The 16,299-nt window shown below is 36.2% G+C and overlaps 1 protein-coding gene across 5 annotated transcripts in view; it reads right to left on the reverse strand.

The window, feature by feature from the left end:
• The window catches only part of MS4A4A (membrane spanning 4-domains A4A), a 127,164-nt gene that overhangs the window by 3,652 nt on the left and 107,213 nt on the right, over nucleotides 1-16,299 (reverse strand). For all 5 annotated transcript variants that reach the window (XM_077962778.1, XM_077962776.1, XM_077962779.1 and 2 more), the window contains 4 exons: nucleotides 12,641-12,800; nucleotides 7,717-7,845; nucleotides 4,675-4,731; nucleotides 2,664-2,822 (listed from right to left, as the gene is read on the reverse strand). In XM_077962778.1, coding sequence (XP_077818904.1) covers nucleotides 2,664-2,822; nucleotides 4,675-4,731; nucleotides 7,717-7,845; nucleotides 12,641-12,784 — 489 coding nt within the window. In that variant the 5' untranslated portion in view covers nucleotides 12,785-12,800. The remainder of the gene's footprint in view (nucleotides 1-2,663; nucleotides 2,823-4,674; nucleotides 4,732-7,716; nucleotides 7,846-12,640; nucleotides 12,801-16,299) is intronic.

Here is a 16,299-nt window from a genome sequence, read left to right on the forward strand (position 1 = left end):
CCTAAGCCTTCAGAAAGGAGTACGCCCTTGCCAACACTTTGATTTTAGCCTAGTGAGACCCACTTTGAACTTCTGACCTGCAGAAATATAAGATAACCAAACTGTGTTGTCTTAAGACACTAAATTTGTAGTAATTTGTTACATACAGTAACAGTAAGAAGCTAATACAACGATGAATATCAAGTAGGTCAGTCTTTAATCCATCTCTTCAGAGCACTGACTTTAGGTCTAGTCTTCAGCCAAGAAACATGGTCAAAATTCGGAGAACATTGGGCAGTGCACTCATTTCTATTCATTTTACCCTGGATTGATGCAGGGATTATTCTCTCTTTTTCTCTCCATGGTTAGGGATAGTCCCTCTGTTGTGGAAGAGCCAATAGACCAAGAGCTCAGGATGAGTGATGCAGACTTAAGGAGACCTTGAGAATATTTGCATTCATTGCTTTTTTATTTTCTTGTGCCTTCAACAGCTCTAGTGGCCTCTGTGTTTCCAACATTGCTGTAGGCACAGAAGAGAGCAGCAAACTAAACAGACAGTTCCCCTGTCTTCAAGGATTTTACCATCTAGAAGGGTAGACTAGAAGATGGCAAGCTTTCCATAAAGGCCAGATAATGTACATTGTAGGTTTTGCAGACCATAAGGTCTCTGTCACACATATTCAAACCTGCTGTTATAACACAAAAGCATCACTACACAACATGTAAACAAATGGGCTTCATTATATTTCAATTAAACTTTATTTATGAAACTTTATTTACAAAAACAGGTACAGGGCTGGGCCTCCAGAAAAAGTAGCATGTATATAGACCTGTGGACTGATTGTGCAGGTGCCCAGGCAAGAATAGAACCATTGCTTCAAATCCCAGGAAGCCCTTATGGAGTTCCTCTGCTATAAAAACAGGCATAAAAGTGTTCACACAATTAACAGGAATTCATCATGGACTCTGGGAAATGTAATTGAGATGAACGCAGAACCAGTTACGTAATTTAGAGTCTCTTGATTAAAATTAAAAAAAAAAAAAATCAAGATAGCAACAGCAGAGCATTAGATCAAGCACAGGGCTCTTTGAACCATGAAGTCCTGAGTAACTGCGCGGGTCCCATGCCCAAGAAATCAGCCCTATCGAGTTGGCCAATTCCAGATTTTGTCTCTATCATTGTGTCCTCAAAATCTACCAATGAAGTGACCTTCATAAACTAAAAGTAAGGTCCTTCTTCAGGATAACAATAGCAAATAATAGGGGAATTAGAGACAAGAAGTTGTAGAATCTAATCTTTTTGCCAATTTCTAACTGAATGACCTTGAAAGAATTTGTCAAATTCTCTATAGAAGCTTTTTCTTATTGTGACCGAGTGGCAAGACGTAAAATTGCTTACTACAAAAAGCATTAGAAATCTCAGGGGAAGTAAATTAGTTTAGCAAAGACACCTCAAGGGGTTATTTTGGTGTGATTATATAGCCCACAAAACTATGTAGAATTAGCTAGGAATGAAGTCAACAGAATGCGATTGATTCTGCCTAGTAAGGAAGAATGCTGGGTTTCCACGTTTACATAAGGGAAGGACACAGTAAGGAAGAGAACTAAGCAGCAAGGCGAAAGGCTGAAAGTTCATATAGAGGGAAAGTAACAAAAAATTTGCGGGTGTTGAAAAATGACCAATAGGCTTTCTCTTTTTTGTGAGATGGAGTCTTGCTCTGTTGCCCAGGCTGGAGTGCAATGGGTCCATCTCGGCTCACTGCAACCTCCGCCTCCCAGGTTCAAGCAATTCTCCTGCCTCAGCCCCCCAAGTAGCTGGGATCACAGGACATGCCACCATGCCTGGCTAGTTTTTGTATTTTTAGTAGATACGAGACTTCATCATGTTAGCCAGGCTGGTCTTGAACTCCCAGATCAGGTGATCCGCCCACCTCAGCTTCCCAAAGTGTTGGGATTACAGGCGTGAGCCACGGCGCCTGGTCAGGCTTTTTAATAATAAAGATTTAATTGTGCGTTTTAGTCTGCTGTGATGTGCTGGAAGAACTCTTCCTCCCCACAATTACCCAATGGCCCAAAATGTCAAGAAGTTTTACTACCTACAAAATACTGTGTAGGTGGCATTTTCAGAATAAAGCAATTAGGATAGCATTAAGAAAAGAAAAAATGGTACAAAAAAGTAGTAAAATTCAGAATGAAGATTAAGCACTTATCAGGAGCTAGATGTTGAGGATAAAAGTGGTTAACCTTGCAAGAACATCCAAAGATATTGGAAAGGATACTGAGTTACTTGACACTTGTAAAATACTGTTCAAGACAATTTCATTATTAGAGAACAGGAACTGACATCTGGGCCCCAGTTTTAGAGGAGATAACAGTACATACTGCATCAATGTTTTAAAATTGAACAGAAAAATTTATACAAAATACCCAGCACAGTAACTATTAATGAGTAGGTGTTCTATAACTATAAGCTTTCTTCCCATTTTGCCTCATCACATATAGAAGAATAGAGACAGAGATGAGACACGTACCTAAATCCTAAATGAAAGATTATTTTATTTCTTAATCACTCCAACTTCCCAGTCATTCAGCAATTAGGGATTATTAATTATTGTTGTTGCCAGAGCCTGCACTCCCCAAACTTGCTTCTATGATAATATCCCCTGAAAAGAGGTAGCACCAACCATTAAGATGGACACAGTCCCGTGACAGTTATTTGGGTTGCCATAGTAGTTACAGTAACGGTGATAAAATGAATAAATCGCCAAGCTAATTGTGTTGATTAAGATTGCTGATACAGCCAGTACAGAGCTGGTGATATTCATTCCCAGGCTACCTCGGACCTAGAAAGGAATGAAAATCAATTAAACAATCCAACAACATCCTCAAATATATCTCCATGAATCACTTTATACCCACCGTTTCTTTCTTACTGCCATCTATCTTTATCTTGATTATTTCAATAGTCTTCTAACTTATCTTGTGGTTTCAACTCTAATCTCTTGCCAAAACACAAACATGATCTCATTATCCCCTAGCTTAAATTCTTCAGATGATTCCTGTGGGCACATAAGATAATCTCCAAATCTCTTTAGCAGGGTTTTCAATGTCCTTCACACTGTAGCTGGACAGCCCTGTCTGTGTCCTTCCCTGCCATTCCTTGCTTCTGAAGCCTGATTTCTTATCATTTTTCTTTCTTTTTTTTTTTTCTTTTTTTCTTTTCTTTTCTTTTTTTTTTTTTTTTTTTTTTTGCTCTGTCACCCAGGCTGGAGTGCAGTGGTGCAATCTCGGCTCACTGCAAGCTCCGCCTCCTGGGTTCATGCCATTCTCCTGCCTCAGCCTCCCGAGTAGCTGGGACTACAGGTGCCCACCACCACACTCGGCTAATTTTTTGCATTTTTAGTAGAAACGGGGTTTCACCGTGTCAGCCAGGGTCTCGATCTCCCGACCTCGTGATCCACCCACTGTGGCCTCCCAAAGTGCTGGGATTACAGGCCTGAGCCACTGCGCCCGGCTTCTTATCATTTTTCTAAATGCTGCTTGTTTGTCATGCCTTTTGTATATTCTCTCTCTCAGCAGTATGTTCTTTTCTGTGCATTCTTTTCTCATGGATAAAGGTAAGGAGGCTTTTAATAAGAACTAAAATTGCTGACTGGGCGCAGTGGCTCATGCTTGTAATCCCAGATTTTGGGAGGCCGAGTGGGGGTGGATAACCTGAGGTCAGGAGTTTGAGACCAGTCTGAGCAACGTGGAGAAACCCTGTCTCTACTAAAAACACAAAAATTAGCCGGGCGTGGTGGCGCATGCCTGTGATCCCAGCTACTCGGGAGGCTGAGCAAGGAGAATCACTTGAACCTGGGAGGGCGGAGGTTGTGGTGAGCTGAGGTGGCGCCATTGCACTCCAGCCTGGGTAATAAGAGCGAAACTCTGTCTCAAAAAACCAAAAAACAAACAAAAAAAGAAACCAAAAAAAGAAAAGAAAAGAAAAAGAAAAAATAACTTGCACAGCAAAGTGTGAGGAGTATGTGTCATGTGGCTGCAGCTGGAGGGGACACTAGGGAGTTGGGTTAGGCCAGATTTGAAAATCACATATTGATCATGTTCCAGAATTTGATATTTATCTTTTGAACAAAGAAAACTCGAATATGGACTTTAACAAGAAAAAAACATTTATTGAGATATGGACTTTCGCATTGTATTGGCTTTATGAAAGGCATCTTGGCATGAGAGTTACATTTTAAATTTGCTTCTTGTGTAATAACCTTATTGTGAATTTCTTTTATTGAAAATTCAAAATCCTTTTTGGATACAGTTGGAATCTACATTATAATCAATGGGTCAGTAAATATTATGCCACACCGATGCTTGGTGTCACTGTCATGGGCTGACTCCTGCCGCAGGGTGTTGCTGGAGTGGTCCTGCTTGATATTTCTTCTCAATAATTCTCTATATCTTCAAAAAGATTCCTTCGCAAGGGTAAGATTCCCTACCTTGCCAAAATATCCAGTCTTATGTCAGTAATTAGCCTGACTGCAATTTTTGAAAGGCAGATTTTAGTAGGTAAAACGCACAATTGCTCCTGAGTTTTTACAAACAAAGAAACAAAATCTATTTTACACCCTGGCAGAATACATTTTTTATTAATCCTTCCTTTTTTTGATACCAAAAAAAAAAAAAAAAGAAAATATTACTCACCAGGCCTTTTGTAGTTCTAATTCCTGCTGCAATTGACAAGGATCCTGAAATAATAAACTAAAAATGAGAGAAAAAATGAAGGTAAAAAACTTTAAACCAGTATTGGGAGTCATAACTTACTACACTTAATTCTAAATTAGATAGGTATGTTAATCAGACCAAAGGTTTGCACATTATTTTCCATTTTCCCAGAAAGAACAGAGAAATTATACCAGATAAAACCATGGGAGAATTTATCAAGGTTTTCAAATAACATCTAACTGAAATGATATTAAAAAACTGTTTGAGGGCACTAAGAGATAAAGTTTCCAAACTTCTGACACAAAGTAGTTCTTACACGGTACCAAAATTGATAATGATATTTAAACAAAAAATACACTAAAATTATTCTCATTTAGAGTATTTTTAAAGTTATAAGTAAAATACTAGCAAAAAATGTAAATTCCCAATTAGATGTTGACTAGAACATACTGGTTCATTTGATTCCATCAATAAGGCAATTATTTTTTAGCTAAAATAGCTAGTCAAGTTGGTTAGACTCTCTGCCTTATAGTATTCAATTGCTGGAATTTTTTATTTGCTTTTCAAATTTGATTTCAGATGATTCAAAAATTATAATATAAAAAATATTGAACTAATAAAAAGCTCAATAAATTTATTTAACTAACTTCCAAATACCCAGACATATGGATGATTCATATTATCTAAATCACCACTGGAATGAAAACGCTAGAGGGAATTACCCATCATATGATGTAAAATACATCATGAACATTTGGGATATTCCTTCAGCTCTAGAAACATTTTTTAACATTGAAATATTCTAATTTATACAATTAATGAATTTAAGAAAAAATTACATGCTAATTGCTATTCACATTTACAGTGTTGATAGGACAGGACATTTAATACAATTCGATATTAGTAACTGCAACATTATTGGTAAAATATGAAGAATTATAATTTCTGTAACATGATAGAAATCTAGCTTGGTCTAAGGGTCTTTAATTATGTTTAATGAAAAAAAAGTAGGACCATTTCACTAAAGTCAAAATCAAGATAAAGATGCTGACTATTATGTAATACTATTCTGGGTATATTTACCAAAATAATTATATAAGAAAAATAGTTGGAACAAATGGTTAAAACTATTCTTATTTAAGTACGAACAATATATATTGCAAACATTCAAGAATATGAACTAAAAATTACCATAAACTACTTTAAAAATTCAATAAGGCACCTTGGAAAAACATTATATACAGAAATTATATATACACATTAGGAGTGTGTATGTATGTCTGTGTATTTGAAGATAGGATTGAATAAGAGGACTTCATTTACCACAGGAAAAAATATGTACACACTATCTCAGAGGAAAAAACGAGGAATGTGAAACATACAGGAACAGAACTGAAGAGGCCAAAAATAAGAGGAACTTGTGACTGGTTCTTGCTATTGGTACTTATACTGTATAAAAGATTAGAAGGAGGCGCTTTACAGACGAGATATGGAAAAAAAGGTTGAAAGAATAATGGAAAGTAGCTGCAGAAAAGATTTCACCAATTAAGTAAAGGCTCATCTCATGGAACATCTACAAGAGTCTGAGTGATGTCTCAGTGGACAAATGGCTCCTGCAGTTCCTGGTAATCTACTGAACATATGTGGAAGGCTTGCACCACGTAAGCTGGTTTTTAATGTGATCTTGAAAAGGAAATGGAAATCAAAGCAGAAAACTAAGTGGTCAGATGTATGCAATTCTGAAAATACACTGACCCTATTTGAATCTTCATTCCTGTACCAAACAGTTGTGATCTTGGGTTAGTTACTGAACCTCTCTTCATCCATAAAATGATGATAATGAAAAATCAGAAGTTTGTGGTGATTGTTTGAAATGAAACTGCACATATAAAGCACTTAGTAAAGTATCCACATGATAGTAAGAGTTTAATAAGAGCTGTTATTGGCATTAGTATTTTTGGATATATGAAGTATTGTGCAACTTTCTAAAAGTAAAGCACAGCTTTACTGTTCTTCCAATCTTGCACTTCTGCTGTAAACAGGCGAAGGGGAGCAAAGAGCAAGCTCTACTATAAAACTCTAAACTATTTCATTCTTAGTTTTAGAAATAAATGGAAACCTGCAATGCTAGAATAGATTCCCTGATTCTAACGTAAACCCAACTTATACATTTTATTTTTCTCTTATCAGTGGATAAAACTTGGTATTTTATTCTCAATTTTACTTTCAATTTGCATTAAAACTATCTTGTGTTTTCTCTTGGGAAAAAGTTTTTTAATTTAATAATAGTTATAATTAATTTAATATTAATTATAATAATTAGTTATTTTTATTGAATTTATGAAATAAAATATATCAAATAACATTTTCATTTTCTAAGATAACAATTTCCTGAGTTTTGATAGTCAATAGACTAGATATGAGAAACTGCTTGTGTACCAGCCATATCTCCTCTTCCTCCTTGCTAAGCAAACCATTGTTTTGTTCAGTTTCTCATGAGCTAAAGGTAGGGTTGACTCCTCCCAGCTACAGAGGTAAATCTTGATTAGTCCAAGCCAATAATGGCAAGTTCGTTGTCCTTACTGACAGCTGATTTGGGAATATGTATATAAAATATTTACCAAAAGTTGGATGTGTCAACCATCTCCCCTCTGATACGGTCGGCTAGCAATCCTTGATGAAATCCTTGCACCACTGAATGAAGCAATCCTAGAAATGACAAGCCACTAATCTTGTTGTGAACTAATCAGTGCTTTCAATGTTTAAGCCATTCTGGTTTGGGTCTTTGGCAATGTGCTGCTGTGGTATATCTAACGGATATATATAAATATTTAATCTACCTAGATTTAATATAATACTATCAGTAGTACTTTAAATATGAGAAAATTGAGTAAGAAATGGTTAGATACCACTCTCAGATTTGCAGAATTACAAGATACAGTTAGAATAGGATTCCAAGGATCAGGGTATTGACAACTGCTTTATGTTATCTTCAATTATATCAAAAGATACTCTACTCACCATCACTGACCCCCAAATTGTGTACCCGATATACACGGAAATAGGGTAATGTCCATGAGCACTAAATGCAACACACATCATTGTTATTCCCATGCTAAGGCTCATCAGGGCAATCAGAATCTGCACAACCTAGAAATGATGAAGAAAGTAAAAACTGATTATCCACCACAGAAACAGTGCTTCTGCCACCCCCTTTCCAATCACTAAGCTATCCTTAGTCTCCTTCATTTGATATAGTCATATGACCTTCTTAGTATTCTCTTATCACTCTTTTTTCACATAAATAACCATGAATATTTTCTTACCAATATTACCTCTCGGGATGTCTATCGTTGCCAATAATTTCAAGGTTAAGAGGAGTATGCCAGAACCAGCCCAGAGTTGCTTTTCTGATACCTACGATGTTACTTCTACCACAACTATTTCTCTCTTTTTATCATGAGCTCAGAGAAGTGGCCTAGGAATTAGAAAGCAATTGTTGTAGCAAGGAGAAGTGACCTGAAGAAAGGAGAGTATATACAGGGGAAGAAAAAAAGAAGAGCAAATATGATATTTTCTTGAAGTCTGGAGTATGAGGACATGAGTATGAGTACCCAGGGATCTAAACATAGCAGAGTAAGAGTACCATTATCCCATGGCATTCCAAAGGATCAAAAATATTACAACAACTTAACAAAATTTATGGGATGTAGTGAAAGCAATGCTTAGAAGAAGATTTATAACATTGAATGAATATATTAAAAAATGATCTAAAATCAATCTCCTGAGAGTCTACCTTAAGAAACTAGAAAAAGAAGAGCAAATTAAACTCCAAATAAGCAGTAGAAAAACTATAATAGAAATTAGAGCAGAAATCATAAAATTGAAAACAGGACATGAGTAGACAAAATCGATACAATCCAAAGCAGTTTTTAAAAATATATGTATGTATAAACAAAATAAAAACATCTCTAGCCAGGCTAAGAAAAAGAGAGAGGACAAAAATTACTAACATAAATGAAAGAAGGAACATCACTACAGTTCCCATAGAAATTAAAAGGATAATAAAATAATGTTATGAACAATTCTACGCCCACAGTTTGATAGCCTTGATAAAATGGGTAACCCTTAAAGACAATTTGTCAGAACTCACACAAGAAGGAGACACTCTGAGTATGTCTATAATTATTAAATAAATTGAGTCAATAATTAATAAATTTCCAAAACAGAAAGCATCAGACCTAGAAGGGCTCAGTGGTGAATTCTACCAGACACTTAAGAAATAAATTATACCAATTATTTACAGAAAATAGAAACAGAGGAAATACTCCTTAACTAATTCTATGAAGCTAGCACTACCATCTACCAAAAAACCATGCAAAAACATTACAAGAAAAGAAAACTACAGACCAACATCTTTGATGAACAAATATGCAAAAATCCTCAACAAAATATTTGCAAACTAAATCTAACAATGCATTAAAAAAATTGTGTAGCATCACCACTTGGGATTTATCCCAGGTATGCAAGTCTGACTATACATTGAAAAACCGATTAATGTGTTCATCACATCAACAGGCTAAAGAAGAGAAATCACATGATTGTATTAACAGATGCAGAAAAAATATTGAACAAAATCCAATGCCTGTTTATTATAAAAACACTTGTAAAAGCTATCAATAGAGGAGAACTTCTTCAGGTTGATAAAGAATATTTATAAAAACCTACAGCGAACTTCATACTTAATGGAGAAACTCAAAGTTTTCTCACGAAGATCAAAAACAAGGCAGGGATGAGCCCTGTCACTACTCCTTTTAACATTGTACTGGAAGTCATAATAGAAACAGTAAGACACAAAAAGGAAATAAAGATATATAGATTGGTCAGGGAAAAATAAAACTGCCTTGTTCCCAAACGACATGATGTCTGTGTAGAAAATCTGAAAGAATCAACCAAAAATTCCGGGAACTAAAAAATGATTATATTAGGTTTATAGTATACAAGATTAATACATAAGAGACAGTTACTTTCTTATGTACTTATAATGAATAAGTGAAATTTGAAATTAAAAACATAATGCCATTTAAATTAGCACCTCTAAAAATTAAATATTTAGGTATTGGTATATGGTATTTGTTAGATATAAATCTAACAAAATATGTACAAACTCTATAAGAAACTACAAACTTTGATAAAATAATTAACTAAGTAAATGGAGAGATATTCCATGTCTATGGATAGGAAGACTCAACATTGTCAAAATGTTAGTTCTTCCCAACTTGATCAGTAGATTTAATGCAATCTCCATTAAAACCCTAGCAAGTTATTTTGTATATATTAATAAACTGACTCTAAAATTTATAAGGAATGGCAAAAAAGCTTAGAATAGCAAACACAATCTTGAAGAAGAAGAAGGAGTTTTAAGACTAACACTACCCAATTTTAGGACATACTATAAATCAGGGCTGTGTGGTGTTAGCAAAGAAATGACAAATAGATCAATGTAATAGAGTAGAAAGCCTAGAGATAGCCACACAAATATAGTCAAGTGATCTTTGGTAATGAGCTAAAGTAATACAATGAAAAAAAAAGATAGTCTTTTTAAAAAAATAGTACTTAAAACTTGATATCCATAAGTAAAAATAAAACTTAAACATATACCTTTTATCTTTCATAAAAATTAACTCAAAATGAATCACAGACATAAATGTTAAACTAAAAACTATAAAACTCCTAACAGAACATAGGCCCAAATCTAGATAACCTTGGGTTTGGTGATGAATTTGTCAATACAATACCAAAGGCACAAACCATGAAATACAGAATAAATCATCTTAATTTTCTTAAAATTAAAAAATTCTGCTCTGCAGAAGACATTGTCAAGAGATGAAAAGACAAACCAGACTGGGAGAAGATATTTGCAAGAGTCATATCTGACAAAGGATCGTTATCCAAAATATATAACAAACTTAGAACTTAACAATAAGAACATAAACATCCTCGTTTAAAAATGTGCCAAAGAATTTAACAAGACACCTTATGAAAGAAGATATAGAGATGGTAAAGAGACATGTGAAAAGATGGTCCACATCTTATGTCACAAGGGAAATGCAAATTAAAATGATAATGAGAGTCCACTAGCACCTGTTAGAATGGTAAAAATTCAGAACGCTGACACTACCAACTGCTGGAGATTATGTAGAACAGCAGGAACTCATTGAGTGTTGATTGAAATATTCAAAATGACAAAGCCACATGGAAGACAGTATGGCAGTTTCTTACAAAACTAAACATACTATTACCTACAATATAGTAATCATACTGACCCAAATGAGTTGAAAACTTACATCCACACATAACCTGCCACACAGATATTTATAGCAACGTTACTCCTAATAGCCAAAGTTTGGAAGCCATCAAGATGTCCTTTGTAGGTGAATGCATAAATAAACTGTGGTACCTCTAGACAATGAAATATTATTCAGTACTAAAAGTAAATGAACTATCAAGTCATAAGAAAACATGGAGGAAATTTAAATGCATGTTTTTAGGTGAAGGAATGCAACCTAAAACAAAAAAACAAACAAACAAACAAACAAAAAAAAACACCTATTGTACAATTCCAACTGTTTGACTTTCTGGAAAAGGCAAACTATGAAGACAATAAAAGATTAGTGGTTGCCAGGGATTGGTGGGATACTATGTGATACTATAAAGGTAGATTCATGTCGCTATACCTTTGTTAAAACCCATAGAACACACAACACAGAGAATGAACCCCAGTGTGATTTGTGTACTTTTAGTAATGATGTGTCAAGGTAGTTCATCAGTTGGTACAAAGGTTACACTCTGGTGGGAGGCTGATAATTAAAAAGCTATGCATGTGTGGGAGCAAGGGGCATATGGGATATACCTGTACTTTGTTCTCAATTTTTCTTTAAGCCTAAAACTTCTCTAAAACGTACAGTATATTTTTAAATAATTATTCATACATTAAAAAATAAACCCACTTTGGGAGGCCGAGGCGGGCAGATCATGAGGTCAGGAGTTCGAGACCAGCCTGACCAACATAGTGAAACTCCATCTCTACTAAAAATACAAAAATTAGCTGCGCGTGGTAGCTCATGCCTGTAATCCCTAACTACTCAGGAGGCTGAGGCAGGAGACTTGCTTGAACCCGGAAGACGGAGTTTGCAGTGAGCCGAGATTGTACCACTGCACTCCAGCGTGGGTGACAGAGCGAGACTCCATCTCAAAATGTAAAAATAAATAAATAAATAGATAAACCCAGTGTGTGCCAACATAAATAACATATTTTATGAGAAATAGCTATATTTCCCCCCCACCCTCCAAAAAATGAATAATGTGAAAAAAGGGTCCAAAATATCCACAGTGACATTTTCCCATTTGAAACTTGGGCTAGTGATAAACCTATATTTAATGTCCTTTCACCTGCCCTATTCTGTCATTCTTTTAATCCTTCATTTCTTTTAGGCATGCTCATCTGAGACTCCAGATAGAAATGCTCAGAGAATAGATTTTTCATCCTCTGAGCAGGGGGCTAAGAAAAGGTGCTGGAAAGAAATAGTAGCAATATGCATCTGTCAGCTATTCAGGAAGGCCTATAAAGGGGACGTCAGCTAGTAGTGCATAGGTGGCCTTTTATTTTGCTGCTCTTCCATGCTGAGTTTAAATACAATTATCATGGATGACCCACAACCCTAGAATAGATCTGAAGTCAATATATTTCAAATATAACTCAACTGGAAGCACGTTGTGATAGAATACTATATAGTTTTTCAGATGAAGAGCGTGAAAAGTAAATACTGATGTTGCAAGGGTTGGCTGTTATATTATGAGGTTAGTGGGACAGTGTATTTGGCATTAGGTCTTATGAAATATGAGTTTACAACACCATTGGTCTTCCCCTAGATTTGCAACTTACCCCAAGGACTTTGGGTTCCCCCTTCAAGAACTTCTCTTGCAATCCTTTCCACAGATGTGAATGTACGACAGCCATGTTTCCCAGCTGGGGCACACCAGGGCCAGCCCCTGGCATGGCCTGTTCCATTCCTTGCATGGTTGTCATGGCAGCAGAAAAGGTGCTACAATAAGAAATGTAATTTAGTATGATGTCCCGGAAATGACAAAGGAGGACATGACACTTTGGGGCAGGTTCCTCCCGAAGGACAAAATCTGGTCTACATTCCCTTCCCATATCATAATAGCTGTTAGAGCCGGGGAAGTGGAATAGGCAACACATTAAGGGTGGGGCAGGGGGAAAACTAAATGTCATATGATATCAAGATGCTAGAAAGTCCAGCAGAGAGGGACATGTTGACAGAAGCAAGGTAAACCTGTTGGACCTCTAAAATTAGAGAAATGTATTTAAGTTCCATTCCAAGTCTTCTCAGATTTTATTTCTATCCCTCTTACTGCCTAGTCCCTTGATTACAGCCACTTCCCCACGAAGGATTACTTTTTTTTTTTTTTTTTTTTTGAGATGAAGTATCGTTCTATTGCCAGGCTGGAATGCAGTGGCACGATCTCGTCGCACTTCAACCTTTGCCTCCTGTGTTCAAATGATTCTCTTGCCTCAGCCTCCTGAGTAGCTGTTACTACAGGCACACGCCACCATGCACAACTAATTTTTGTATTTTTAGTAGAGACAGGGTTTCCCCATGTTGGCCAGGATGGTCTCGATCTCCTGCCCTTGTGATCCGCCCACCTTGGCCTCCCAAAGTGCTGGGATTACAGGTGTAAGCCACTGTGCCCGGCCAAAGGATTACTTTTATAATAGTAATAAACTACACAAACTCATCTGCCTTCCAATTTATTGTATAGTATTGTATAGTTCCTCCTTTTCTAATCAGAGCACAGTTAAATTCACAGGGCTGAAAAATCTTCCCATGTTCATCCTTGCTGAGTGTGACTTATGTAATCTTGTATTTTGTCCCACAAACTCTGGAATTTGGTAATGAAACTAATGGCTCTGAGTCATATTCTTGGCACCACAAATCTAAATCTCTTGTCCTATTACATTGCTTTAAATCCTAACTTGCTGGTACATAGCAAGGACCCATCAAATCATTTTTTGAGAATCTAAGCACAAACATATCATTCTTATACTTCTTTCTGTCCTCCATGTAATAACTCCAACCAAGTCATGTCGAGATAGGCTAAAGCCACATGGAAATCTTTATCTATGTATTTGAATTCATATTCAGGTGTTTCATGATCCACTTCCATACATTTTTAGGAAAATGAAGCTTGCTAATGTCCTTCAAGTAATAGTTAATTTTGATATCATTTATGCTTCATTGAACCCCTAAAAATGTCTCAAGTTTGGAGATGTGTGCCCTTTTATTGGTAACATAAATGAAAAAAAAATTGTTGTACTCCAAATTTACTATGTTGAGAAAAACATTGATTTCTCTGAAAAAATTATCATCTTGTATTTATTTTTAATACATCAAAGGAAATAAATTATTAGCTATCTAACAATAAAACTGATTAAAGTCAGAAGAAGGAGGGTGAATTTCAGAGAAAGATAGAGGAGAAACGTTAAAATGAAAAGATTAATCATTTAGAACATGAATTTAACTTTAGTAATGTATATACTTAAAATTATGGAAAATAGTAAAATTAAAAGTACAAAATTACAAATTATAAATTACAAATTATAAAATAAGTATTTCTTTTAAAAAAGAAAGACAAATATAATAAATAAGAAATATATAATGTAAATATGATTGAAGTAGTTAAGATAATGAATTAAATATAAGAATGTAACCAAAAAGTCAATGTTCTTACTCTTATCACTTTTAGAAAAGTTCCGAAAACAATTTGGACAAACAGAATTAGAACTCCACTTTTTTATGAAAGTGTGAAACAACTAACATTTCTATAAATCAGGTGAAATGAGTGTTAAAAACAAAGATTACATGAGGATACACTTGGAGAGAAGTATAGCGAGAGTATGAAAGAAACAAGACACCATGGCCACAGATTTCAAAGACGAGAGGCCCCCCGAGGTATACAACATAAATTACTGTTTACAATCCTGGGAATTAAATACATCAGTTGATAACGATCACTTCCCTGGAAAAGTATAGTTCGGAGAATCATCAAAGTCTGTAGTAAAGGAGAAATCCCACCAAAAAGCCACATATTTAGAAAGCAATCAGTCTCTGAATAAGTCCTACATTGGAGTCCATAAAGAAGGAAGTAGATATCCTTGATACAAGCCTCCAAGAAGTCCCACAGATTAGGAGCACCTGTTTATATATCAAATATAGAATATGTAAAGAGTACAGATAACTTATTTAAATGAAAATTAAATCACAAAAATGAAGTCAAAGATAAAGCACATAGAGTGACAGGACATATTTGGCACATAATCTCAAATAAATTTCGAATATAAAATAGTGTTGACAGAAAACAATTGGTCAATGTGTTAAATAACAAGGAATAGCTGAAAATAGAATTAGTCAACTGGAAGAAAAATTTGAAGAAATCACCAAGAATTCTGTAGAGAAACAAGAAAATGGTCGTAATAGAAGAGAGGTTAAAAGATTAGAAGTGTAGAATTAAAAGGTCTAGAATATGTCTGATTAGAATTCTAAAGAATGTCAACAAGAAGGCCAACTAGAAGTTCCTAACCCTCATCATCATCAATACACACACACACATACACACACACACTCCCCAAAACAATGAATAAACAACTGCATTCCAACCAAAATAATTAAAGAAGAGCACTTGAAAACACCAAAGGAGTAGCAGAAATCTTGTAGATCATAGAAACCCAGGATGGCTGCATGAAGGAGGAGACAAAACACCTTTCTTCCACCACCTTTCCCCCAGTTAGGACCAGCTCTGAGTCAGGAGGGCCTTCTTCCTGCAGGGAAAAGGTAACTGAGAGGACCTCAGCAGCTCCCATCAACACCATGGACACCTGTAATCTTACTACTGGAGACACTTAGAGTCTTCACAGGCTCTGAGTTCAGCTGATGGAGCTACCTGAAGTCCACGTGTCTGTCCTATTCCAGAGGCAGCACTGACACTGTGCCCTGGCCTCCATGGCCTGAACTGCTACTGTACTGCCCCTTCTTGGAAGTGAATCACTGCTAGAGTGCATTCTGCTTCAGGAATGAGTAGCCATTTGCACCCCTCCATCTCTGAGGCTTAACCACCACTATACCACACACACCTGGTAGCCATACCTAAGCCAAACTGTTGCTGTCCACTCTCTACCTGCCGAGGCCAGGCTGCCATGGAACTGCTCCATGCCCCCATCTTAGTCGCTGGTGCACTCTGCCCCTCCAAACTCAAGCTGAAACTGTGTCCCACTCTCTGAGGACACATAGCTTTGATTGAGCTGTGTCACCCAACAATCCAGGCAGAATAACTGCAGTGCCCCATCTCCCTGGAACTGACTAATTCCCTGGAGTCCAAGCTTCTGAGAAACCCTGGCTCTCCAGGGGGTCATTTCTGTACTGCTTCAAAAAACCCAAGGACGAAGCCACAGACAGGCCTAGTCATTCCTGAGGCCTTGCTGCTGCTACATCCAGCCTTACACAGCCTGAGATATTGCCATGCCCT

Source organism: Macaca mulatta, chromosome 14, assembly GCF_049350105.2.
Source record: "Macaca mulatta isolate MMU2019108-1 chromosome 14, T2T-MMU8v2.0, whole genome shotgun sequence".
Taxonomy (NCBI): domain Eukaryota; kingdom Metazoa; phylum Chordata; class Mammalia; order Primates; family Cercopithecidae; genus Macaca; species Macaca mulatta.